The sequence below is a fragment of the Alligator mississippiensis genome, chromosome 5, assembly GCF_030867095.1.
Source record: "Alligator mississippiensis isolate rAllMis1 chromosome 5, rAllMis1, whole genome shotgun sequence".
Taxonomy (NCBI): Eukaryota; Metazoa; Chordata; order Crocodylia; family Alligatoridae; genus Alligator; species Alligator mississippiensis.
The window spans coordinates 48,781,181-48,806,945 of NC_081828.1; the positions used below are offsets into that span (position 1 = coordinate 48,781,181).

The following is a 25,765-nucleotide window of genomic DNA, read 5'->3' on the forward strand; positions in this document are numbered from 1 at the left end:
ATGTATTTCTTTTGCTGTCTTCCTATGGTGGACTGCAATTTTGTTTCTGTATTATCAGGTGCTTTGTAGCTATGTTACTTGGAAGGGGCTGGAATGGCTTCCTTGTGCATCTTGGACAGACTTTTATTGGTTGCCTACAACTGCAGGAGACTGGACTGGACTCAAGTGGTTGCTTCTAGTTCTGTGTTCTTGTGTTCTTCATGTTTAGCCTAAGATCTTTTCACTCCAAGTGGCTGGTACCAAGCCTTTTATAGGAAGGTATAAAATTCCCATAATGGGCAAGTTTGCATCTTGCATATAGTAGAAAGTTTCTTGCAGGCCCCAAACAGACAGTATTGGCTTTTACTTGAAGTATGAATGTTCATTTTTATTCAGGCTAGCATAGCTGCAGCCATTCTTGTTATTTATCTAACTCACTACTCTTTTTCTTGTGGGATTGAGTTTTTTCACCCAAAGATGCTTTGATATTAGGCCATCTTCCCATGATTTCTGTGGTGAGTGAGGTACAGCAGTTCTGCCTTACCCAAGATATGACGCAGGGCAATGTTCTGGCAAAGACAGCAAGTATTTGACATATATATCATGATAGTACACAGATGACTTCAGGCTTTCAGTTCCTATGGTAGAATAACAAATGTGCCCTCCAGCTGCTACTACTTTTGTCCAAGGCCACACCTCTGATTATGGATCTGAGTATCTCAATAGCAACAGCTGCTATATAGTACTTCTTATTCCCAGTGGAAAATTCCATGTGCTGATTGACCAACACATCTTGGTGACAAGGCTTTTCTCTCACTTTGTGTGGTAAACTTCAAGGAGGCAGAGAATGCCTAGTGTAGGAACAGCCCAAAGTGGCAGTGGCCACAAGGGGAATAAACTCCTAGGGCATTTGGATTTCCCTGCATAGTTCATACTAATGCACTGCAGGCATTTCAGAGCCACTGGTCCTGCAAGCTTCCTACTTCACTTAAGCACTTAATGCCAAATTTGTACCCGAGGTGCCATTGTAGTCTCCTATCCGGAGCTTGTACAGACTCCTGGCATCACCAACAGAGAATTTATCATAATAGGCATAAGCTGTCTCCTGACCATCTCGCATGTCTATCCGCAGCTCATAGCGTCCTTGTGATGTGATCTTGTGTATGTTATCCAGACCTGGAGGGAACAGCAAAGAGTTCAGGTGAGACCTAGTACCCTGCAACTCTAGTACCCTAGTAACTCTGGGAGCAAAACAGAAGGGGATTCAGTGCTCTGTGAAAATGCATAGCTAGGCAGTTCAGAGGTGAAGAATTGGGAGTTATTACTTCTTATAGGGAAAGTCATGCTGGCTCATTTCTTATCTCTGCCCTTAGATGGCTGAACCTGTGCTATTTAGGTACAGTACAAGACACATTTATGTGCTTATGAGATAGGATAAAGCCACCTCATCTAGAGTTGGTACCAGTATAGTTTTGGGGGAGGGGAAGTCCAACCTTGGGGCTTTTGGATCTGGCTTACAGTACAGGTTAGGCCACTCTCAAAATCAAGCCTTCCTTAAAGGTTAAGGGGTTGTTTTCCCATGGGATGTCTTTAGTGTGTACATGAACTAACTCCATCCTTACAGAGCAGCATTCCTATCTGGAGCCACACTGTAACAGGGAACTACTGGCCCTGTTACTAAGAAGAGGGGAATGTAGCCAGAGAGGGGCTGGTGAGAGCCTGAGGGCAAAGCTGCAGCAGGTCTGAGCTGCCCATGTGAACTGAGCCATGGACCAAAGAAAGACAGGCTGCTAATGCCTAATTCAACAGCACTTGGGCCAGGAGAGCAGAGGATGAGGTCACATCACTGCAAGGGGAATGGACTTGGGGCATCTAGGCCCAGCCTCTGGTCATGGAGGGGGCAGTCTGCCCTGGCTGCTGCTGGGTGAGGAGCTCCTCATGGAACTAGCTGCATTTTGGAGTCAGGCTAGCCCAGGAGAGGTATGTGATGACCCAGAGGAGTTTGTATTTGATTTAGGACCAGTTAGGTTGGCGTTTTGTGTTTGAGTTTGACTGTAAGACAGGTTTGTGACTTTAAGGGTAGATTGGAGGCCACATAATAGGATATTTGGACACTGGGTGTCAAGGGGGCAGGGTGAGTGATCTGGGCTTGGGTCAAGAGGGCCAAGGTCTGGGGGCAAATAGAACAAACTGAGCTTGGGCCGAGGCCTAGGAGCTGAGGTCCTAGACAATGGACCAGGGCTGATGACTTGACCAGAAGAACAAGGCTCAAGGCTGAGATGGCTGAAGCCCCAACAGGGGTTTGGAGGCCTGAGGAGGTGCTGTCTTAAACAGGAAGTACCCTGAAGAAAGCACAGAGACCCCCAGGGCAGAGTGTGGACTGAGTAATAATAAGGACAGGGGGAACACTAGAGAAACTACTCTCAGCTGCAGGGACCACCTCCTCAATACACTAACAATAACATCAAAGGCATGGCAGGAAAGAGACTGGAGGCGAGGTGGGGCTGGAAAGAGCAGCAAGCGGGTCACACCCCAGGGGGCATCAGGCACTTGGGGGGCGAGTGGTGGACCCAAGAGGCTAGTTACATGCATCAGACCTTCTCCTACCCACTTTATATTTTCTTAGGTGAGCTTGTCATCTGGAGGACAAAGAACACAGCTAAGGGCCATCCATCATGGGTACCAGTTACACAAGCTCCACTTATTCAAAGAGTGTTGCCAATTCCTAATCTGCAACATTTCTCAATCTCTACCATTCTGGGCCTTGGGTCTTTTTGAAGAATAAACTGCCATTCATGTTAAATGGCAAAGAGCATAGCATTTGTAACAGACGACAGTTTTTCAGGGAATTAGGCAAAATAGGCAGACTCCACTCTTGTGATCTATAGAGGTCTGAATTCAGGTCTGTAAAGGTGAAAGGCCAGGGCAATGTTAGCTTGCTCTGATAACCAGTGAGAGAGAATAGCTGACCTTGGTAACACCCCTCTGTGTCACATTTCCTCCATATGCCACATCACCAATGACATGAGCATGGATGAATAAAGGAGGAAACACAGTGGTGAAATAAAGGCAATAGAGGGGTCCAAGAAAAGCCAAAGAGTGACAGCTGTGTTTTCTATTGAAACAAAAACACAGGTAGAAATTAAGCTGGGAGAGGTAAGTTGCACGATTCAAAAATACAGTTTCCAGTGATTGCAGTTAGAGGGACCCTGTCAAGGAAAGACAAAAAAGTAAAGGCATTACCCAGCCAAAACTCATCCTCTATGTTTCCAAAACCAACTCGATAATCCACCCATTTCCGAAAAAAATCTGTCAGACCATTTTGTCGTCTCTGAAACACCTACAAAAGGAGAGGAAATGAAGAGAAGTAGAGGAATCTTTCCACTAGTTAGGAAGAATTTCAGATCATAGCTGAATGGGCTTTGTGGTACATGAAATCAAGATAATACTTTGCTTCCCTAAGGCATCTATCATGTGTCTATCTCAGAGCCCATGGTAGATTAATGTGTGCATTCTCATCACGGGACTGTGAATTAGATCTGTTTGATAACAGTCAATTTACAGAAGGGGAAACCAAAATGATGAGATATTAAATAATGTCCACAGCAAATCAATACAGAGATGGGAGAGGAATCCAGTAATACTGATGCCAAGTCCCCTGACTCTAAGCCATGGATGTTGCCTCCTCTAGCCTTTCAGCCTGCAACTCTGCTTTTAACTGGTAATTTCTGTAAATTCTGTAGTGCAATATTATGTAGAACGCTTTGAAGCAGAGTGAAAAGCTTCGTTAGGAATGATGTCAAGGCCCTGTTCTGATTGGACACACACTGGATTGTTGTGTAGTAATGCAAAAGAGCACATATGTGACACAGGAAGACTGGGATGTCAAAGCATTCTTTGCTTAAGTTGCCACTCTATCTAAATTAGGCTGTAATTGTGCAGTGCAACAAAAAAAAAAAAATGACATGTGCCTCAAAGTATGGTGCAAACTCAATCCAGCTGAGGGCTGACACCACCATATGGTGAGCTGTCTGAGTGAGAATCATTCACTTTGAAAGCTATTATCCATTAATTTCATTTATAGGGCAATAAATCAGTTTCGGCTTCAGTCTCAAACTTTGCTCCCAAAAGGAGCTGAAAACATGTCAAATAAATCACAGGGAATTTCTTCAAGTGTAACTATTATTAACGGAGCACAACCCATTCCCCAAGGCACAGAAAATGAAGTATACAATATTAAGCATGTTCTGGTCTCTGCCTGGTGCTTTACTTTGCTCTTTTTCACAGCTTGGTTGGACAGGGCTGTGCCTTCATTTGTCATGGGCACGCAGTGTTTCTTTGCTATGGCTCATAGCCATAGAGCTGAAGGTTATGTTCTCATCATAACTCTCAAGCCAAGCAGGGTTGGATTTGCTTAGTTTTTGAGGGAGGGAATCTACTTTGTTGCAGGATGTAGTGGGGATTATTTTAGAAACCTCACTTTTCATTGCTCCCAAGTCCTAGCAGGTAGGGTGGAGGTGGAAGTACCATTTATTAGCGGAGTCATGCTGGAGAACCATCCCGATCATGGATGATTCTATGACATTTTGCACTTTCATTTGTTTTTAGGCATATCCATGCATTGGGGGTGGGGCAGGAGTGCAGTGTCCCAGCAGGAACACTGTGGGCCATATGATCTCAAAGTCTGGGCAGGTAGTCAGGGGGAGTGGGCCTGCAGCTATGCCTTTATGGGGGTGATATCATAGCATGTTGTCTTACACTGCTGGCCAGCTCCCTGCTAACATGGGTGGGGACTGGACCTTCTTGAAGTGGCTTGTGCCCTCGGGAGGGTTAGTACAGAGATTTCCTTATGGTCAGGAGAGCAGTGAAGACTGTGACTGAGGCCAGTGTGCATGAAGTAGCATGTTTGCACCTGTTCTATCCTCTGCTCCTCCACTGGAAGGCCAGCCACAACCCACTCATAGGTTTCAGCAGGAAGTGAAACTTGGTGTCCCATCCAGGCTGTATTCTGTCTATGACATTTTTTCTTTCACTTTGAATGGGATATTATTGCCTTAAACTCCTTAAACCATGGGTGCCAAACATATGGACCATTAATTAGCTGCCTCCAGCTCACAGAGCCAGATCATCCAGCCTAAAGATTTTTGTCCCTACTCTGGCTACAATGGGGGATCTTCCCACAGCGGCAGCCAAGTGCCTAGGTAAGACCCCTTGCATTGGAATCCCAATAGTACCATGGCTTGTTCCTGAAGTGGCAACCAGCACCTAGGATGCTGGGTCTCTTTCTGCTGAGTCCTGGACCAGTCAGGGTAGGTGACCTGTGTGCTGAATTTGCCATGGGAAGGAGGTCTGTGGGCCCATTGGGCCAGCCCTGCCATTCATTTGGCTTGTGGACTGGCCTCGCACCACTTATCTGGTGGTATTCAGGGCCAGACATGGTTGATACCCCTCCTCTAAACTGTTGCTACATGCTGTCAAACAGCTGTCCCAGAGTTGCTGTGTTGGCTTTATGAATGAGTGGCACTGCAAAGAACTTTTGTGATGGAAGGAAAGTACTAGATGAAAGAAAAATGCTCATTATGAGCCTTGCATGTTGGCTTACAATCCATCCGCCCCCATCTGTGGTCATGTCGCAGTACACCTGCACCCTCTGGCCAATATCTCCATTGACGGAGATAGTGTAGACTCCGCTCAGAGTGTCTCCATTCATCAGATGCTGGGCACAATCCTGAGGATTAGCAAACACGCGTCCTCCTGTGAAATTGGAGATGAAAGCTTCAACAGGGGAACAGTGCTGCTGTACTCACATAGTTCTAGTCTAAAAAAAGGTCAGCTGCAGCCCTGGAAGGAAGTAAATTGACTTGCAAGACATTTTGTAGTATGTCAAGAATTATCCCCATAGACTGTTGTAATTCCAAGTTTATAAGTTATCTCAAAGTTTACTTAAACAGACCAGCACAATGCCATGCAATAAAGTTCACTGCTGCTGTGTCTACATGAGATGCTGACTGCGCAGGAGCTCATTATTATTGCACAATAGCATCGTGTGGCACAAAGCGTGATGTGACACTACTGCGCAGTAGTGACAAGGTGTGCAGTCAGTGTTGTCTAAAAGCCATTTGGTGATGCTACTATGCAGTAACAGCTGTGCAGTTAGTGTCTTGTGTAGATGCAGCCTGCGTGTGCTAATAACTCATCTAACATGAAGTATAATAGCATGATGTTCAGTAACTCCACTGGGAATGAAGAACAAAATTGTGACCACTTCTGAAGTCTTCGCACATACCTTGTGATATCTCAGAAATTACTATCCCCAGTATAAATGAGTAGTTTTGGAAATACTAATGTTCTCTTTTTATCCACAAGGGTTTTACCAAATACCAAACTGTAAATGACAGGGATATCAAGTTCATATAGAGATGTTCTTCATTAGAAAATTCAGCAAATTCGTCCATGATAAAGTAGATACAGTTGTGAGTACATCTAATCAGTGTGCAGACTATTGAGACTATAGAGTTATGGTCAACCTTGTACTATGCATCATGGCTCATCAGAGTCATGTTCTAGCTTGTTGCAATTTTTTAATAAAGGCAAGTTCAGAAGGAACTGCATAAGTTAGTGGTACAGGTTTCCCTCGCTTTATGCAGGTTCTGTATGAGCGAATTTGCTCTTATACAATTACCATTTTTATACCAAAAATTTGGTATATGTGAGGTAAATTCATTCTTATGCGATTAGTGCGGTGGAAGCCCGCAGTCAGCTGCTTTGTATGGTGCATTGTGGGAGTGATGCCATAGGCCAGGGAGCAGCACCATGTGCTGCCCCCATCCAACAACCCCCTGGCCCTGCTTGTGCCCCTTGCTCCCCAACCCCCAGGGCCCAGTGCTGTGGAGGAGCTGGGCGTGGGGCATGGGGCTGTCCCTGGGCTGGGGTCTTCATAGTGGCGCCACCTGCATGCCACCCCTCACATGCAGCACTGGTGGGGGAGGTCCCTCTGTGGTGGGGCAGTGGAAGGCAGTGTGGGCTGCAGCAGGGACCTGTGGCCAGGGATGGACTTGCCCCCCCTGCTCCCTCCTCACCCCCACCACCATGCCAGTGCCACACATGAGGGGCGGCATGAGAGCAGCACCACTGTGAAGCCCTTGGCCCAGGGACAGCCCCGCACCCGGCTCCTTTGAAGCACTGGCCCCTGCAGCCTGGCCCAGTCTGGCCCCATTAGCACAGCACCCCGGGAGCTGTGAGCCATGAAGCTGCCCAGTAGCAGCGCTGTACTGTCTGCTGTTGGTGAGTACCAATATTGTCTTGCAAAAGTGGTAGAAATGGGTCTAGGGGTCAATATAGTTGAGGCCTAGGAATGTATCCCTATTTGTTACATTGTAAAGTGGGTTCCCTTCATGAGGATTTGAGTTATGCCCTGGTTTCCAGGAATGCATGTGCAGTATAAAGTGAGGGAAACCTGTATATCAACTCCATGTGATCTCAGTTGGTTTTCCATGTCACCAACCTGTGTCCAGTTTTCATCTCACTCTAGACCAACCAACATAAGAAGTATATTGATTTACATTGGTCTAACTGAGAAAGGAAATTGACCCATTGAGTGGAGTTATTTGTGATTTTTGTTTAAATAAGAGATGCCTATGGCTTAGTAAAACATGAATGACTTCCCAGAAGGCAGTAGTGTTAGACTCTCATAAATCTTTGACAGGCTGAGGAGAGTCTGGACCATGGTGTAAGTGGGTGCAACTCACATGAATATACCTGGGTCAGTTCCAGTAATGAAATGAGTTAAATGGCAGTGTCAGCTACACGTGCAATGGGTGTTTGATGTTGTAGGTGGGAAATGCTAGCGCAAGTTATCCAGCAAGGGGGCAGGGTAAAGGAAGGGATACTTTCTTTTTTAAAATTATTGTTTTCTACTTGGGTGTCTGCAATGCCTCTCCATCACTTCTTGGTATGTGAATAGTCAATTTTGTCCAAAGGTCAAAGAGCCCTTTTTAACAGTCCCCACACTCTTTAACAGAAAATCTTGTGAGACTTGTTTGCTTTTTATCTCATTAAACATACAATGAAGTCTGCCTCAGACAAACACTTTGGAGTCCCTTGTGCTTTACTTGGTTCTCAATGTATATTCATATCTTTAGAAGCCAAGAAGACCTTGAAAGAAATTTCAAGCCATTATAAATGATAAACATTGTATCTATTTCTTTCCTTTCTAATGTTTGTATACAATTCCCTCAGAACCTTCTGCAAACATGCAACAAAGAGATAGACAGCTATTAACATGTCGGAAAGAATGAAAGAGTCCTGTTATGTGTACTGTGAACACAAGGAAGAAAAATATTTTGAATTATGTTGGGGTTTTTTTAAACAACCTATTGTTCTCCTGGAAGTTTCCCAGATACATTATCAGAGTAAACTGAATTGTGAACCCTGCTTTTTACCCAAAAGAAAGGTTGTCTAGAGATCATTTGTTTTATTCCATCCCACATCCTTCTGTTTCACAAATCTATTTAAAATAAAAGCAGATTTCTTTATTTGTGGTTGTTACTAGTTTCTGCTTTTACTTAGAAGCATGTTAAACATGCCTCAGGGAAGCAGCCATTGCCATTAGCTTCTTTGATATTATAAAGGATCAGATTATCAGCTGATGGAAACCTCAGAATAGGTCCATTGACACCAATGGATTCAAGATCATCCCCACCAATTATATGTATTTTTCATTCTCTGCCACCTATTTTGTATTTTGTGCCCACTGATGCAGAGGTAAGAATAATGTACAAGACCCTGTTCTATAAAAACATCAGAAAAGAGGAGTTTTTACTGTTGTTGCTGACTTCTGTTATCACTTAAAAGCAGGTTAAGAGGTTCTCCATAGGCCTCCATAGAGAACATAACTGTAGTGAATTCAAAAGAAACCCTTTTAATGAACACAGAGGGGACAGATTTCAGCACTGTGGAGTGGACAGCATCATCAGAGTTTTTGTCTCCTCTTTTGAAGAGTCTTGGCAAAAAAGGACTTGGATTTAGCCGAGCACAATGTGCATTGTGCCTACTGAGTGATACTTTCTCAGTAAGCTTTTCCACAGTGGCCAGTATGTTGCCCTTACATTTTTAACACAAGTGTTTGCTAAGTGCAGTGTTGTAGCAACATTTCAATACAGACTGCTTCTTGCAAGCATTTTGACAAGAATGTCATAGCAACTCTGGATATCAGTCTGTGTATAGATAAAACAAACAACATCCATTCCACTAATGTGGAATATTTAATAGATGGAACTTCTCTAAAATGAGCGAAAGGATGGATATCTGGCAACCATAACATCTAAGGTGGATTCTGAACGCAGGACTGGGAGCAGAGTAGCAGATTGGGGGTTAAAATAGGGGGTCTTCATGCTAGAGATACGATCTGAAATCAGACTTTGTGTCCAAATATCTTTGAATTATGGCAGAATTCATGTCTTGGTTCTAATTTTGTACCATGGGCCCATCTCTGCTTTAAACCATTTATAAGGAAATGGGCAGATAAAATACTTGGGATAGTTAAAATTAAGGTCTTTGCTTTTGTGTATCTCAGCAAAGTGTGGGGCAGAGACTCACAATTCTAATATTATAAAAGCCTAAGTCTGTCTGTCTGTCTGTCACACTTTATTTGCGCTCTGATTGGCTGACAAACAGCCAATCGGAGTGTGAAGAAGCGTTCTGACAGAAGGCAGCCCATGGCCATGACGGTGGGGACACGGGGGATGGAGTGGGGGGGGGGGGCCGAGGCCAGCACAGTTGGCTTCGCCCCCCCGCCCTGCTCCCTGAAGGCAGCGGCAACAGAGTGGCTGGAAGGGGGGGAGGGGAGCAGGCCTGGGCCCACCATTGGGGGGGAGCAGGCCTGAGCTGGGGGAAAAGCCAGCCCGCCATCCCACAGCAGTGGGGGAGGGCTCACTCCTTCCCCACCCCCGCTCCCCCGCATCAGCCCCAAGTCAGCTCCTCCCGTCCCCCCACCACTGCCGGGTCGGCCCAGGCCTGCTGCTCCCTCCCAGCCCTGCTGTGGTGGCCCAGCTTCTCCCCACCCTCAGGCCCAGTCCTCCCCAGCATCAGGCCTGGACCCACTCCTCCCTTCCCTCTGCTGCTGTGGCAGGGAGGGGGGGAGTGGGCCAGGACCCAAGCAGCAGGAGGGAAGGGGGAGTGGGTCCAGGTGGGAGGGAGGGGGGCTCTGTCTTCGCCTGCTCCCCCCCCATTATTCTTGACGGGCAATTAGCTAGTCTTTAAGTAAGAGCAGTATGGTGCTTAGTTAGAGACAGAATAGTCTTTCTTAGCAGAAAGAGGTAATATACAGTCTCCTTGTCTGAGCCAGAATTCACTGAAAACTGCTGATAGGAGGGCACAGCTGATCAAATGAATGTGGCATATGCCCCTGACCTGTGGTGAAGGTAGTGGAGGTGAATCCACTTCTCATGGCATTCTGGGCTGCCTGCAAGCGTACGGTGTATTCCGTAGTCTCTGACAGCCCCTCCAGGCGGATCCAGGTGTCCTCTGCATCTACAATTAGCTCCTGTAGGTGGGTCACAAGACAAGGTGGATACAAGAATTAATAGACTAGGAAAGCTACCAGACACCCATGAAGCAAGTAAGGCGGTAAGAGAAGCTAAAATTATCTACAGTATATGGTATATGAATGGAGAACTTAATGCCATTTATATGCATGGATGAATTAATCCTTAGCACCAGGAAAGCAATTGCCAAAGACCACATAGCACATCAGAGGAAAAACTGGGAGCAGACTCCTTCACTTTACCTGACTCCTTGGCCTTTGTTTTTAACTGCTCAGCCATGTCTTCTCTTTGTACATCAGCCAAGGGGAGGTTTGAAGTGACTAGGAGAGGTCCTTCAGAATAGGGTGTGAAAGTTAAGCACTATTCAGGGTCCATGTTGACAGGACTTACTGTTTCCCATAAGAACTGGGGACATTTTGTGCAGCATCATTTGAAGAAGATCAGGATGCTTCACAAAGTAAAATAAACTGTGTAGCAGGCTTTTCAATCCCAAGTCACCTTAGGTGAAATTCTCCCCTGGTTAGAAAGCTAGGACAAACAAGACCTTGGAACCACAGGGCACCTGTGCTGAGGGTTTAAGTGGGTTCCAGGTAGCACAATTGTCTTTTTATGGCTCTTGGCACAGGGGTGAACTTCAGTCTCACACGAAGGCCAGATGTTGCCAACACATTCATTTTAAAGGTAAACCAAGTCTATTTGCTGTCCCTAGGATCTGGATGCATTGTTTTCCTGAGACATGGCATCACTGGCAACAATAGTGTAAGGAGTGGCATATATCACCCCTGGTTATTAACCAGTTCCTAATCCATGCTCCACTTTACTTGAATCTAGCTGGTATCTGCTTAGAACTATGCTGAAAAGCCAGTATCAAGTCACCTTGGAAAAGAAACTGTTAGGCAGATTTTCAACGATGTATTTCCAGTAAAACAAAAGTTAGCACATTTTTTCCAGATGGACAGATATTGATACCCTCATTAGATGATCAAACATATTGTACTGTTGGGCTAGTTAGTTGTTTGGATCTATCTTCCTACTCCCCCTAAGGACAGGTACTACTTTTAGCCTCTTTCCATTTGTCATACACCTTTCTCCTGGTGCCAGTGGCTAATTTTCAGAGGTTCTGAAGTTCCCTGCACTAGTTCTTTAAAGCCTTTCAGATGTATCCTGTCTATTTGGACCTGTAAACATATGCTTTTATTCTTTACAATCTCCATTTTTTCTTTTTTTGACTTCTTGGTTTGTGGCCTCTTCAACTATTGCCTACAGAGAAAGGCATCTCTTTCTTGTGGCCAGCTTGTGCCTTAGTATTTTTGCAAAACCTTAGGAAACATCATTTTTCCCTACTGAATTGGATCTTCTCATATATTAATTCCCACCTGCTGTTCATTCCTCATGTGATCTTTTATGTTTGGTATGAGTCCCTCTATCTATGAAAACTCACCTTCCGGCTTCCATCAGTCGATCTGTATGTCATGATGTAGTTCTCAATCTCTGCCATGGGAGGTTGCCACGAAAGGAGAGCACTCCGGCGGGTGACCTCACTGGCTGTCAGGTTTGTTGGAGGATCCAAAACTGCAAAGATTGATAGGAGCCCAGGGAAGTGCAAGTCTTACATGCTTACTGTTATGTCCCAGCTGCTCATCTAATTGCATTGGCAAGAGTGCACCCTAGGAATTCAGTTTTTCCTGGTCCTGTCTTATAGCCAAAAACCAGTCCTTGCTTCTGATCTTCAGATCAGCTCACCCATTCCTATTTTGGAGTTCCACTTACAAGGTACTGAGAGCCAGATAAAAGTTCTCTACAGGTACCTTTAAAGTGTGCTCTGAAATGCATATTTGCCAAGTAATTTTTGAGGATGAAACCTTACAGCAGCAGGCAAGAAAGGTATTTGATCAAAGGTTTCCTCTTGAAACCATTAGGAAATCTAATTTGAAGGAAGCAGCACAAAGTAATATTGATGGAAGTTGAAAGGCATCTTACAGAAACTGACAGCTCATGTATATCATTATTGTACTCTGGTTTTTATACCCTACCCACCACCATGCCATCAACAGGCCCCTGACACATCTGTATCCCCACATAAGAGAATCTTAGGCTGCTCAAGGGTCTAGTTGGCTTCTGTTCCTCAGGCAAAGGATAAGGAAACCATTCAGAACCCTTAGTGGGAAATGGGAGAAGTTACCATACGTACAAGTTGTAAAGTTGGTGCTGATGGTCCTGCTGGTGAGAGGGCCATTGGTGGCATACATGGTGACTGTATAGGCAGTGCTGGGCAGCAGGTTGGTTAGCTGGTATTCTTCGTTTGTCCCATCCACTAGAATTGTCTCCCCTGCCACTGGAATCATATGGAGAGGTTTTAAATTCAATATTGAGCCCCTTTGTTGATCCATTAAAATGTGTCCGGGAAAGACCCGCTTGAAAACAAAGCCCTATTTTCCAGGCTGCCTGGGCACAACAGGTAACATTTTGTCATGTCTCTGCTGTATGGGTGACTTATTTCCTTATTCTTTTGGATCACAGAAGAATGAGAATGGCCAATTTTCTGCACACATTAAAAGCAAAAAAAATGAGCCATGCCAACAGCACTGTTCATCTAAGGGTCTCGAAGACTTTTAGAAAGAGGCACAAGAATCACAATTCCCATTTTATAGATGGGAAAATAGGCTCAAAGAAGGTGAGTGAGTTATTCAAGGTCACAAAACAGGTCAGCACAAGATTTTAATTTAGAACCCACCTGCCTCTATTTTCTGCTGACCTGTGTCTTCACAGTTCTGCACAGCTTTATACAGAGATTTGATTTGGTATAGGGAACTCTTACTTTTTTGCTGGCTGTAGTGAAATAATTTGAAGCCCTTTCAGTACTGGGGTTCTGTACGTCTCAGCAGAGGTCACCGCACACTAGCATCTAGTTCTGGTAAAGTGGGACACTTTTGAGGTCACCTGGTGCTTAGTTTTCAGGGTCAGTCTCAGGGTCCTGGGTTCTCAAAGCAGCAAAGCAGGAATGCAGGAATGCTCCCTATCCTTAAAGTGTTAAGGTTACCTCTGTTGGGTTGACTGTGCCTTCAGGCAGAAGTAGGTTGCAAGCATTGCCACGTAATAGAGAAAATGAACAGGGTGTGATTTAAGCAGGACCAGGTAGAAGTTGGAAATAGTAAGCTTCAACTCTGCTACCCTGCTCCAGCTCCTTTCCACTTAGAGAGAAAAGTCAACCTCCTAATTTCCTGTGAAATGGAATTCCTTTTAAACCAGCTGCCTTGGTGGTCACATTGATTAATTTATTCATGACATGGTTAATGGAGTCTAGCTGGTTGGAATTTTAGACTTGCCAGCTGGAACACTTAATGGCTGAGGGAAACCCACATCAGCTCTCACTCCCAGACACATACCTGTGTAGTGTGTTAGCACAATGACATAGTTCTCTACTTCAGACAGAGGGGGGTTCCACTGCAGCAGAGCCTCTGTTGGTGTGACATTGGTGGCAGTCAGACCCAGTGGATTATCCATGGCTGCAAAGGAAGGATAAATTCTTTAGGTGAAGAGCATGAGCAGCAGTTGGACATCCTGGGGCACTGCACTTGGTTTCAAGCCTTACCATCCCTTCTAGGAAGGATTTTTTTTTGAGCATTAAGGGATTTTTTATGCTTCTGTTGGTAACTCAGTAGGGTAGAAGAAATAAAAAATTTCCACCTGCCAAACATACTTATCCTGTCTGCATGTGGCTATGCATCCCAGTGTGCTGGTGCTTTTTTCCCAGTGGGACTGTTTCTGGAGGTTAGTGGTATCTTTCTTGGCTAGTGCTATGACATTCTTTCCAGCACCACCACCCAAAACCTGGCTCTGATTAGGGTTTGTCTGCTATATGGATTCATCATTCCTCTCTACAGTTGGGCATGCAGATTTCCTTAGGGTTTTAGTTGGACACGTTTTTAAGGTCCATCTGGGTCCCACAAGGACTTGTATGAGGTAAACTTGGGGGCCTTGTTGAGTTGTATCAGGCTGGCCCAACCTGGAGCAACATCATGATCCTCCTTCAGTATGTGGAAATGGTAAAAAATGGCTAAGCAGCTCTGCTCTTCCCATCCAAACTAATCATGTGCCCCATGAATACCATACTTTCATGGCCATGATGCTCAAAAAGAAGCAGAGTTACCCTGTGAATCAGCGGCAGTCCTCTATCCCATACTTCCACTTATTTTTTAAATTTTCTTTGAAATGCTGTACCCATACTGCTGGACAACTGCACTGTATAGCAGCCCTTAGCATCCTAGCCTCCTGTGAGCATGCTTTGAGAATTTCTGCCTACCTGTGTACATGCTGATGGAGGTACGCTCACTCTCTTCCCGGCCCCGCACACTTTTTAGATTGATCTCATACTCAGTAGCTGGCCGCAGGCGGCTGAGAGTGTATGCAGTGATGTCTTTGGCAATTGGTGTGGTGTCTACTCTTCCTGCAGGAGAATAGCAAAGAGTTATTTCTCCCCAAATCATCCTGCTCTTAAGAGACTGAAGAAGTTGAGAAGTTGCATTGTAGATAATAGAGATCTGTGCATGGCTCTTGGTGCAGACTATGAATGGGACAAGATGTTTGATATGTAATACAAACAACCCTTTGTTGTCTGAATTTTTGCATGCCCCAGCACAGAAGGCTCATAAGGGCCTGTTGGACATCACCAAGTTGAGCACTATGGGAATTTTGGGCTGCTTTGCAGTCCCTTGAAAGCTATGGAGAAGCTGCTGTAGGTTAAACTTGCCCTTCAGGGCTGGTTCAGCCTATGCCAGAACGGCTTCCCTCTCCCCCTCCAAGTGGCAATTATATGGGCCCATGGGCCATATGGGGAGTTTTGGTGAGCTGTTATGGGTCAGGTCAGCAACCTCTTGCAACTGCCGTGCAACAACTCACCAAAACTCCCTAAGTGGTTCTGCTCTGTGCTCAGCAGGATGGCTGGGATGGGGCGTGGCTGGGATGGGAAGTGGCATCTAGGAGCAGGATGGCTGGGATAGGGAGTGGCATCTGCAGGGCTGGGATCAAGGGGCAGTGACAGCATGGGGCTGCAGCCTGGGGCAGAGCCATGATTTGCTGCCTGCATTTCCCTGTAATGGGTGTGGGTTCCATGGGCAGGGACATACAAGGAGTGGATTGCAGCTCTGCCCCAGATCTCAACCTGCACTGTTACCGGCCCAAGATCCCAGGGTCTCTAAGGAGACCAGCCAGGACCCACCTGGGCAGGGTGTGTGGCCAGGTGGATGGGATGGGGCTGTGAGTAGACAAGGAGCTATGTCATGGGCTGGGTTTAGGATCTTGCGGTGGTGACAGCATGGAGCTACAGCCTGGGCCACAGCAGTGATCCACTCCTCACATACCCCTGCAGGGCTGTTGCAGGGCTGTGTGGGTAGTAGATCATGGCTCTGCCCCAGCCCTGGCCCCACGCTGTCACTGCCTTGCAATCCTGCACCATGATCCTAGCCTTGCCTGTCTGTCCTGCTCCTGAACACCACTTTCCACCTACCTGCAGTCCCATCCCATCTGCCTGGCTGAGCACCCTGCCCATGTGAGTCCTGCCACCGGCGGTGGGTGTAGAACAGATAGGTCGGGGTGCTCAGGTAGCAGGGCTGGGTCTGATGGCAGCAGCAGTAGAAAGAAAGAGCTGCTGCCATTGGGGCTGGTGGGAAGCAAGTCTGGCTGTCACGCCATCCCAGGCCCACTGCAAGTCTGGGGGTGGCGGGACTGGCCTCACACACCATGGCCTGGGCTGCTCCCTGTGCCTGGGCTGGGAAGACTGAGGGACCTGTCACCGGCTGAACAAAATCCCTTGGCTGGTTGGATCTGGCCTGTGGGTCATATTTTTCCCACCCCTGAGCTAGATTCACTCTTTTCTCAGGCTGACTTCTGCACAGGGTTGCTGGTAACTAAAGTGTGCCAACAGAGAGGATATGGGAGGTCAAATCATTCCCTCCATCAGAGGGCAGTGCAGCCTCAGAAATCAATCTGTGCCTTTCCTGGGTGTAGCCACAATTCCTTTAGGTAGCCTGTTTCAATGCTTAACCACTCTCATAGAAAGTTCTTCCTAGTCTCCAACCTAAATTTCCTCTGTTGCAGTTTGAAGCTGCTGCTCCTAGTTCTCTCCCATACAGCCACAGAGAAAAGGCCATTTCCATCCTCTTTGTGGTGACCCTTCAGGTATTTGAAAACCGCTAGGAAATTCCCCCTCAATCTTCTCTTCTCTAGACTAAGGAACCCTATCTCCTTTAGGCTTTCCTCATAAGTCATGCTTTCCAGGCCTCTACTCATTTTGTCTGTGGACTTTTTAAAATCTGCCCACATCTTTCTTGAAGTGGAGATAGGGGGTAGGGATGGACAGGGACAAAGCTGTACACAGTACTTCAGATGAGATCCCCAGTGCTGAAAAGATTGGAAGAATTGGAAGAATCACTTCCCTTAATTTGCAAGAGATACTCTTGTTAATACTTGGGTGTTGGCTCACATTCAGCTTACTGTAACCCCTAGGTTGTTTCCGCAGTACTGCAACTTGGCTATTCATTTCCCAGTTTGTAAATATGTATGCAATTATTCCACCCCAAATGCAAGGCTGTGCACTTGCCCATCTTGAATTCAATCTGATTGATTCTTTTAGACCATTTATCCAGTTTATCCAGGTTATTTGGGGTCCTAGCCCCACCCTCCACAGTGTCTGCAACTGACTCCTCAGCTTTTCCATGTCATCAAAACAGGTTACACATTTCTTCCTCTCCCTAACTCACATGTCATCTGTCCATTTTTCTTCTCCACAGCTGTTCCACTGCATTCCCCACCCACTCTCCCAGCACCACCTGAGTAGGGAGATACCATTTAGCCTCCTATCCCCTCTGCAAGTTTGCAGTGGGATTCCCAAGTGCAGGATTCTTCCTGCAGCTAACTTTGCCCCACCCCCTTCTTCCCAACCTATCCCCTCTGGTCAGAGTGTGCTGGATGCAGACCTGGACAGGCCACAGACTAATTGGGAGTATAATTTAGAGCTGACTGGAAGGTTACCTTGAGCAGACTGGTAAGAAATTCTGTAATGGTCAAAAGCTGCAATGGGTGGGGCCCAGAAGATGGTCATTGAATTCTCAGTCACATTGCCCACAGCAAGGTCCTTAGGAGGATCGATCCCTGCAGGAGACCAGGCAGAGCACAAAGAGGAGCACAAACATGAGTTTCAAGGCATGGAGCATCTATTACTGGCTTAGCAATATGCTTTCTAACCAGTTGCTGATCTATCTGATAACTGCTGCCCAGACTGTTTCATACCACAGCCCCCAGTTGCCCAAGAGAGAAACCATATATATTTGACACCTCCTCTGTAAGGAAGGGCAGGTTCTAAGAACAGTAGTCATAGGCAAAGATGTCTTGGCAAAAAGACGTACCAGGGGAGGTGATCTTCAAACAACTCAGATGAGCAAAGAATGCAGAAGTCTGCTTTGCCTCTTTTCCATCAAACCCTCCAGAGCTCTGAACTGGTACTGGGGGAATTAAGTTCCTTGGAACAAATCAATGAAAGACCCCCATTACCTTCTGGGCTGGCAGCTGGATCCTAAATGGTATATGCTGACTCCAAATGTGTGGGGGGCAGCACCTCTATGGCTCAGGCTACAGTTGCAAACAATATAAGCCTCTCTTTTCTATAGATCCTGTCTCTCTAAACCCATAATGCATTTGTTGTGACTGCTTTCTCTGAAGCTGGAAGGCTTTAATGGATCTCTGAACACAAGCTAAATAAATTTGCTTTTTGGCTGAGCTGAGGTTCTAGGATTAAGGGAAGATAAATATTCAGTCTCTTTGCATTGTTTTAGATTCTGACACCACATCGAAACAAACCCCAAACTAAAACAATATGATATTCTATGAGTACTGGAAGCCCCTGAGATGGACTGTCTGGCTCTGGGGGAGGTAGAATTGGAATCCTGAGATGAATGGGCTGCCTATTGATCTCATGGAATAGATCCCAAAATGAGTAATTCCTTTAAAATTATTAGTCACTGGGACAGCATTTTTTTGTGTGTAAAGATAAATTGTACTGTTAATTCCAACATTGGAAGCCAGCTTTAAGCCAGGTGTCTCCACTGCCTGCTCTATATATTTTGGAGCTGTCAGCAGAGCCTGAAGTCCACAGTGGATGCATTCACAGGTACTGAAGGGCAAACTCAGCTTGGGCCAACACACAGTGTATTAGCTCTGACTTTAGAGATTATGTCTGCGTAAGGCTATATTTTGGCCATAGCAGTTATGAAGGCCAAACAGACCACAAATTTGAAGAAACTACATGACTTGCATGATGCACCCTGCCCAAGGGAAGCATGCATAGCATAATTCAGCCATGGAGACTGTCCTACAGGAAAGACTGGTGGATTCAACCCTTCAAACTATTGCTTAGTAGGGCTGGTGCTATGTAGCAAGGCCAGATGCAGGGGGGTTAGGTGGTGTAGTTGTAATAATTACCATGCCAAACATTTAATCCTGAGGCATGCGCGTTAAAACCCATCAGAGAACTGCTGACTTCACCTGTTGTGATGGAGCCCATTATGGGCTCAGAGCTGACCATGCCATGCACAGCAACCAGTGACACGATGTACTCTGTGGATGGCTGCAGTCCAGACAAGGTGGCATGTCTCTTGGTTCCATCCAGCGTGACCTGCTTGGTCTCCTCCTCTTTGTTTCTGGGGTTGTAGTTTAGAATAAGCCTGTCTGCCGGAGGGGAGGGATCGCTCCAGGTGATGTTCACATTGGAAGAAGTCACATGAGAGAAATGCAGCTGTGTGATGGGTCGGAAACCTGTAGACAAAGGGAGGAATTACTTGCAAGCCTGTCACTGGGGTTAGACACCAGGGGAGAATAGACATCCATCCTAGAACATTAATTTTAAAAGATATAATTCTCCTGCAAGGACAGTGTCTCAGACTGTAACATAGTTACGAGTTGTAGCACATTTTGCTTTTGCAAGGTTACTGAGTGTCATAATGGTATCATAAAGTATTAACACTTGTTCTTACTTTACATTTTCAGGGTTTTCTTTGGAACCATAACAGCTGGGAACGTTGGGATTTTGAAGCACCAGATGGGATGTTGAGAGAGGTGCTAATACACTGTACATTGGCCCAAGCTGAGTTTTGCCTTCAGTACCTGTGAATGCATCCACTGTGGACTCCAGGCTCTGCTGACGGCCCCTCTCTGCGATGATGGAAATGGTATACTCCACTCCAGGCTCCAGGTCTGACAGAGTGAGCTCAGATTTGTCTTTGGGTACCGTCACCTCAGAGGCCATCCCTGAGGCTGGGGTAAAGGTAATGCGGTAATGATCGATGGGCCCTTTGGCTTTGGTCCAGACCAGGGAGACGGATGTTTCCGTGGAGGCTGTCACAATGAGGTCACGAGGACTGTCAAGTTCTGTGTGGGGAAAAGGTTAGCAGTTGAATTGTCGCTTTGGGCCACAGGGCAACTTGCAGAAGTGGGATTTCAGTGTATTAGAATTACATGCAATTGAGTGCAAGGGGCAAAATGAACCAGCAAATGAGCACTGCTGGATGCTGCATGTTTGCTGGGCATGCCCTGGTGTAATAAGGGAGTCTCTGATGTGAATGGGCTGAACACTGCCAGGAGGGGAGCCAATTAGTACTTTGTCTCAAGTAATGAGAAGACCAAGCACTCTGAGGAAGGCTGATAGGTTAGCTAGTGGAATCCTATGGTACAGGAAGCACCAAGGCACTGTTTTCTCTCCCTTCCACTGAACTGGCTAAAGCTAGATTTTGCTGTTAGCAGAGCTGTACTGTAAGACTGACCCCAGTGACCACTATACCATGCATTTTATTTTGCCTGTTAAAAGTGTGAGATCCCCTGTAATATGTAACTCACCAGTCCTAGCGTTCATGGTGGCTGGCACACTCTGCTGACTGTCCATGACAGCTGATATGCCAACACCATATTCTGTTCCTGGCACAAGATCTGGCAACAGACACAAGAGACAAGGATTATACTTGTGTGTGTGTGTGTGTGTGTGTGTGTGTGTGTGTGAGAGAGAGAGAGAGAGAGAGAGAGAGAGAGAGAGAGAGATTAACCACATACCAGCTTTTCCTTGGCTCTTCCCTGACTCTCCTGCATATTCTATGCACTAACGACCCCATGCTCTACTGCATTTGTCTGGGTGTTTATAAATAGCCTGGTCATTATGTTATCTCGGTGATGAAGTTGCTATTTAGAACAATTTTAAACAAAAGTATTTGGTGATGCCAAATTGCTTTTGAGGGCATCATTTTTTGAGATGATATCACAAGAGAAACTGTGGAGGACCCTACTCTTTTGGTAAGAGCTGATGTAAAGAGCTACTGGAGGAAGCCATCTTCAGCATACAAGTATCGTTGGCCCTACAAAACCCAGCAGCTACAAAGGCAACAAGTAGGAAGGGGCCTTCCTAATCACTTTCTTGCTGGCTGTAGTGTGAACAGTGTAGCAATCATTTTATTGCTGGCCATAGTGAAATAGCGGCCTTCCTCTTCTCATAGGCAGTCACGTTAGAGAAATGCTGTCATAAACTGATCCAGCTTCATCTTAAAAAATGACAACTCATTTGTACCCTGACTCCAATCAAAAGACTTTCCTCTGGCAGTTAAGAATTTTCCTCATTTTCAGCCTAAACTTACTCATGCCCAGATTATATACATTTATGTCAGTTTTTTCCCATAGCTTAAATAGCTTTTCTTCCTGGCGATTACCCTCCAGTAGATTTATAGCCAGCAATCATAGCCCCCCTCAGGCTTCATTTTGTTAGGCTAACCAATGATACAAAAAGGTAGGCTTCAAGCCTAAAGCACAGGGTGATTGGGCTGACTGATTAGAAGGTTGGGAGCCATAAGTGTGAAATTCTAATTTTGATCATGACATTTGATGTGAAACCTTGGGCAACACACTTGGTGTAGAATTTTTTTTATATATCCAATAGAAAGTGCTTAGAGTTGTATTAGCAAAGATACTTATCACCTATAGGCTCCATTGACTTCATGCAGGGTCGTTGTGTTTAGCCTATCTGCAAAATCAGGCCTTAATCACCTTAATCTGTGTATATTAAGATTACAGACTGTTTTCAGTTAGGCGTAGGTCTGGCATGTGTTTCTGTTTGGATGCCTCTGTTAAACATGTACCTAATCCTGACACATGAGTGCAAATCAGTATTCTGTACATGCACTCAACCTGGGTGGATGTTGAAGCTGGCTAGTGTTATGTGCAATACCTGATTTGCATGTATTATGTTGGTGCATACTAATATATATACATAGAATGGTGCATGGCTACATTTGAAAATCTGACCTTGTGCCTCAGTTCTCCTGTCTATAAAATGGGGGCCATAATATTTTACTGCTTCACAGAATTGATGTGAGCATCAATTTATTTAGAATGTGCTTTGAAAATGCAAAACACTACAAATACTGAGTAACTTAGGTAACAAATCCCAAGGTAAGGCATGTCATGGGTTGTGCTGCAGCAGCAGGCTCTTTTAGGAGACCTGTGCATATCTCTGTGTAGAAAACTTGGATTATTCTACCTCAGATCTGGCAGTGTTTTTAAGCAGCTGTTGAAACTTATTGTAGTCACCTACAATGATGCACAAATTCAGCAAATGTGTGTGCGTGTGTGTGTGTATGTGTGCATGCACACGCTCATGTGCATGAGCTGTGTATATGTGTTGAATGGAAATGGAGATGATAAAGCACCTTTATTTGTTACCAAAATGATCTGACATCTAACATCATCATCTGTGTTTCTTATTTATGAAGTGCGAGTGAAATACTCATGAATTAATAAAAGACAATCTTTTTGAGCACTGAAACTAGCAGGCTTTCCATGGCACGCACATCCTGCAATTTTTTTTGTCTCTAGAGAGATGAAAACCTAACTAATCTAGCTAATTTCCCCAGCAGTGAATGCTGATCTTTTTTTTAATCTATGTGGACTATCTCATGGGTTTGCCTGTCACTTCCCTTTGGTTTCTGATGGGTTTATTTCTCTTCTGCCTGCATGTAATTGATTTCCTCCATCAAGGTAGAAAAAGCTATAAAAATATCAAGTAAATGAAACTCATTTCTGCTGAAGTGGCACTGCCAAAATGTGATGGTGTAGGGTGTAGGGGCCTTGCCCATGGACAGCCTCTCATTCCCACTTTGTCTTCATTTTGTAGTACATAAAAGCTCAGGAGCTTTTCCTGAAAACACTTATCTCATTTTACTAGGACCAGATTTTCAGAAGAGGGAGTTTGATTGAGTACATGCCTATACCCCTTGATACTGTGCCTAGGAGGTTCACTTGCAGCTGCTCCAACTTTTGCAAGGTGATGTAGCCACTTCACAGCAGCACTGAATCTGAGCCTAGAGCTGCTCTTAGGTTTTCTGCCTTGAGCATGGTCACTGGTGTGTGCTCAGAGTCATTGTATGGTGGCTATGCTGCCCCCTCTTCTCCATGACCTAGTACATGTGGGTGGGGCATGCTTTCACAGTGACACCCATTGACATGGCACTGAGGCACTATAGGCAAGCCCATTGAGGACAAGGCATTGAACTAGAAGTTAGAGACCAAGGGTATGGTTTAACATTGATTTTGTAGGCAGCTTAACAAGTCACATCATTTCTTGTGCCTGTTTCCCTTCCCAGTCCTTTGCCTGCCTTGTCCATTTCCCTTGTCAACTCTTCAAGGTGGGAACTGTTCCTAATACTTGTCTAGGGAGCACAAAAGTCTTGCTCTCAGTGGAAGTGCCAGAGGACTGGAAAAGGGCCAATGTGGTTCCCATTTACAAGAAGGGGAGAAAGGAGGACCCGGGTAACTATAGGCCAGTTAGTCTCACCTCGGTCCTTGGGAAGACCTTTGAGAAAATTATCAAGGAGCACATCTGCGGGCGCCCAGCATGGGAGGTGATGCTCAGGGGCAACCAACACGGGTTCATTACGGGCAGATCCTGCTTGACTAACCTTGTTTCCTTTTACGAACAGGTCACAAAGTCCTTGGATGCAGGCTTTGAGGTGGATGGTGTCTACCTGGACTTCAAGAAGGCCTTTAACACTGTTTCTCACTCAATTCTCATAAAAAAGCTAGGCGACTGCAGCATTGATTCCTATACAGCCAGATGGGTGGTAGGGCTGTGCGAGCTGGCAGCGATCCAATCCAGCTTCGGATCCAACCGCTTCGGATGGCCGCAATCCGATCCAGAGCTCCGGACCAGGTTTCCACCTCGATCCGGCCGAAGCGGCTCTGAAGCTTTGGAGCAGCCTTGGAGATCTGACCCCGTAGGGTATAATGGGGAATCAATGGAAGATCTATAACTTTGTTGGTTTTTGTATGATTTGGATGAAACTTGCAGGGTGGTAGCCTCTGCTAAGAGCATGAAGCCTGCCAGCATTCAAGAAGATCGGTGCAGGGGTTTGTAGGGAACTGTACTCCAAATTCTTGAAAGCCAAACTCATGTCACAGCTGTGTGTTACACCACAGGGGGGCTGAAAACTGCAAGGCTGGGGGCTGTTGCTGAGGCCACAAAGCCTGCCAAGTTTCAAGAAGATAGATGCAGGGGTTTGGGGGGAACTGCACCCTAAATCCTTGAAAGCAAAGCTCCTGTCATGTCTATGTGTTACAATACAGGGGGCTGAAAACTGCAGGGGTAGTAGCCCCTGGTGAGGCCACAAAGCCTGCCAAGTTTCAAGATCAGTGCAGGGGCTTGGGGAGAACTGCACCCCAAATCCCTGAAAGCAAAACTCCTGTCATGTCTATGCATTACAGATGAAAGTGCAGAAGTGCCTGGGGTGTCAGGTGTCTGGCCGGTCGCGGTGTACCAGAACTCCACTGTGTATATTGAGTCCATGAGTTACTGTGTACATTCAAACAAGCACCTAACCTCATCACCAGAACTGAAACCAACTTCCTACAGCTCAAAACACAAAACCTGCCAGCTATCTCCAGTGCCCCCACAAACTGCACACCAGAATCTGTCAAACACAATAATACCCAACTACCGCTGGGGGCACATTCCTCACCAAAAAAATACTCTGCCTCCAGTCTCTCAGGCCTGATCCTGAGAGGGAACAAATTACAATGGAAACCACTTTTCAGAGCTGGGACTGTGAACTGCACTTCATCAGCCTGCTAGGTAGTAGGTACAGAAACTCATGGACTCCATATACACACAGTGGAGTTCTGGCACACTGCAACCTGCCAGACATCTGACCCCAGGCACTTCTGCACTTTCACCTGAGCTGCTACATCCCCTTTTCCCCCTACCCCCAACCTCAGCCTGTCCCTCCCCCTCTGGCGCCTCCATTTTCATTTTCACTGACTGGCTTTCTTGCCTGCATTGTGGGCCAGGCCAGCCTCTGGCTTCTTTACTATTCCTTCCATCCAGGACCAATTGCAGGTACTTCCTCAGCCTGACAAAGGGGTTTTCAACGCTAAGACTGGCATCTCGGGCAGCTAAGCTGAGCTCACTGGGAGCCTCACAACTGCACTGCAACCAGCAAGAGTCAGGCCTGTCAAAGATGTGACAGGTCTGGGTGTTCCTCAGCCAGGACTTTGTGCGTGCCTGTGCTAGCTGGAGGTTATGGCGCCTCCTACCCGCTAGGGCTGTGCAAGGCTTTAGACAGAGCTTCAGATCCGGAGAAGCTGCGAACGCTTTGGGGTCTGAAGCAGCATGTCTGGGTTGAAACGCTGGCCTCGTTCGGCTTCCCGAAGCGGTTCAGAGCCGTCTTGGCGATCCGGCCATAGGGTATAATGGGGAAACAATAAAATATCTATAACTTCGTTGTTTTTTGTTTGATTTGGATGACATTTTTAGAGATGGTAGACTCTACAGAGAGGATGAAGCCTGCCAAGTTACAAGAAAATTGGTGTAGGGGTTTGCGAGAAACAGCACCCCAAATTCTTGAAAGCAAAACTCATGTCACATCTAGGCGTTACAACGTAGCGGGGTGAAAACTGCAGGACTGGTAGCTCTTACTGAGGCCACAAAGTCTCCCAAGTTTCAAGAAGATCAGTGCAGGGGTTTTGGGGCAACTGTACCCCAAATTCTTGAAAGCAAAACTCCTGTCACATTTATGTTTTACAACACAGGGGGGTCAAAATTGCAGAGCTGGTAGCTCTTACCAAGGGCACAAATCCTGCCAAGTTTCAAGAAGATCGGTGTAGGGGTTTGGGGGGAAACTGCCCCTCAAGCTGTGGACAAGCAAAACTCGTGCCGTGGT

At 46.0% G+C, this 25,765-nt stretch overlaps 1 protein-coding gene across 2 annotated transcripts in view; it reads right to left on the reverse strand.

Annotated features, from left to right (window-relative positions):
• TNR (tenascin R) overlaps nucleotides 1–25,765 on the reverse strand; it is a 353,800-nt gene that overhangs the window by 14,504 nt on the left and 313,531 nt on the right. For both annotated transcript variants that reach the window (XM_019500323.2, XM_059728327.1), the window contains exons 10-21: nucleotides 20,409–20,498; nucleotides 19,680–19,943; nucleotides 19,062–19,331; nucleotides 17,553–17,672; nucleotides 14,827–14,970; nucleotides 13,910–14,029; nucleotides 12,715–12,858; nucleotides 11,965–12,095; nucleotides 10,390–10,522; nucleotides 5,582–5,733; nucleotides 3,223–3,319; nucleotides 994–1,155 (exon numbers count right to left, since the gene is read on the reverse strand). In XM_019500323.2, the coding sequence (XP_019355868.2) occupies nucleotides 994–1,155; nucleotides 3,223–3,319; nucleotides 5,582–5,733; nucleotides 10,390–10,522; nucleotides 11,965–12,095; nucleotides 12,715–12,858; nucleotides 13,910–14,029; nucleotides 14,827–14,970; nucleotides 17,553–17,672; nucleotides 19,062–19,331; nucleotides 19,680–19,943; nucleotides 20,409–20,498 (1,827 nt within the window). The remainder of the gene's footprint in view (nucleotides 1–993; nucleotides 1,156–3,222; nucleotides 3,320–5,581; nucleotides 5,734–10,389; nucleotides 10,523–11,964; nucleotides 12,096–12,714; nucleotides 12,859–13,909; nucleotides 14,030–14,826; nucleotides 14,971–17,552; nucleotides 17,673–19,061; nucleotides 19,332–19,679; nucleotides 19,944–20,408; nucleotides 20,499–25,765) is intronic.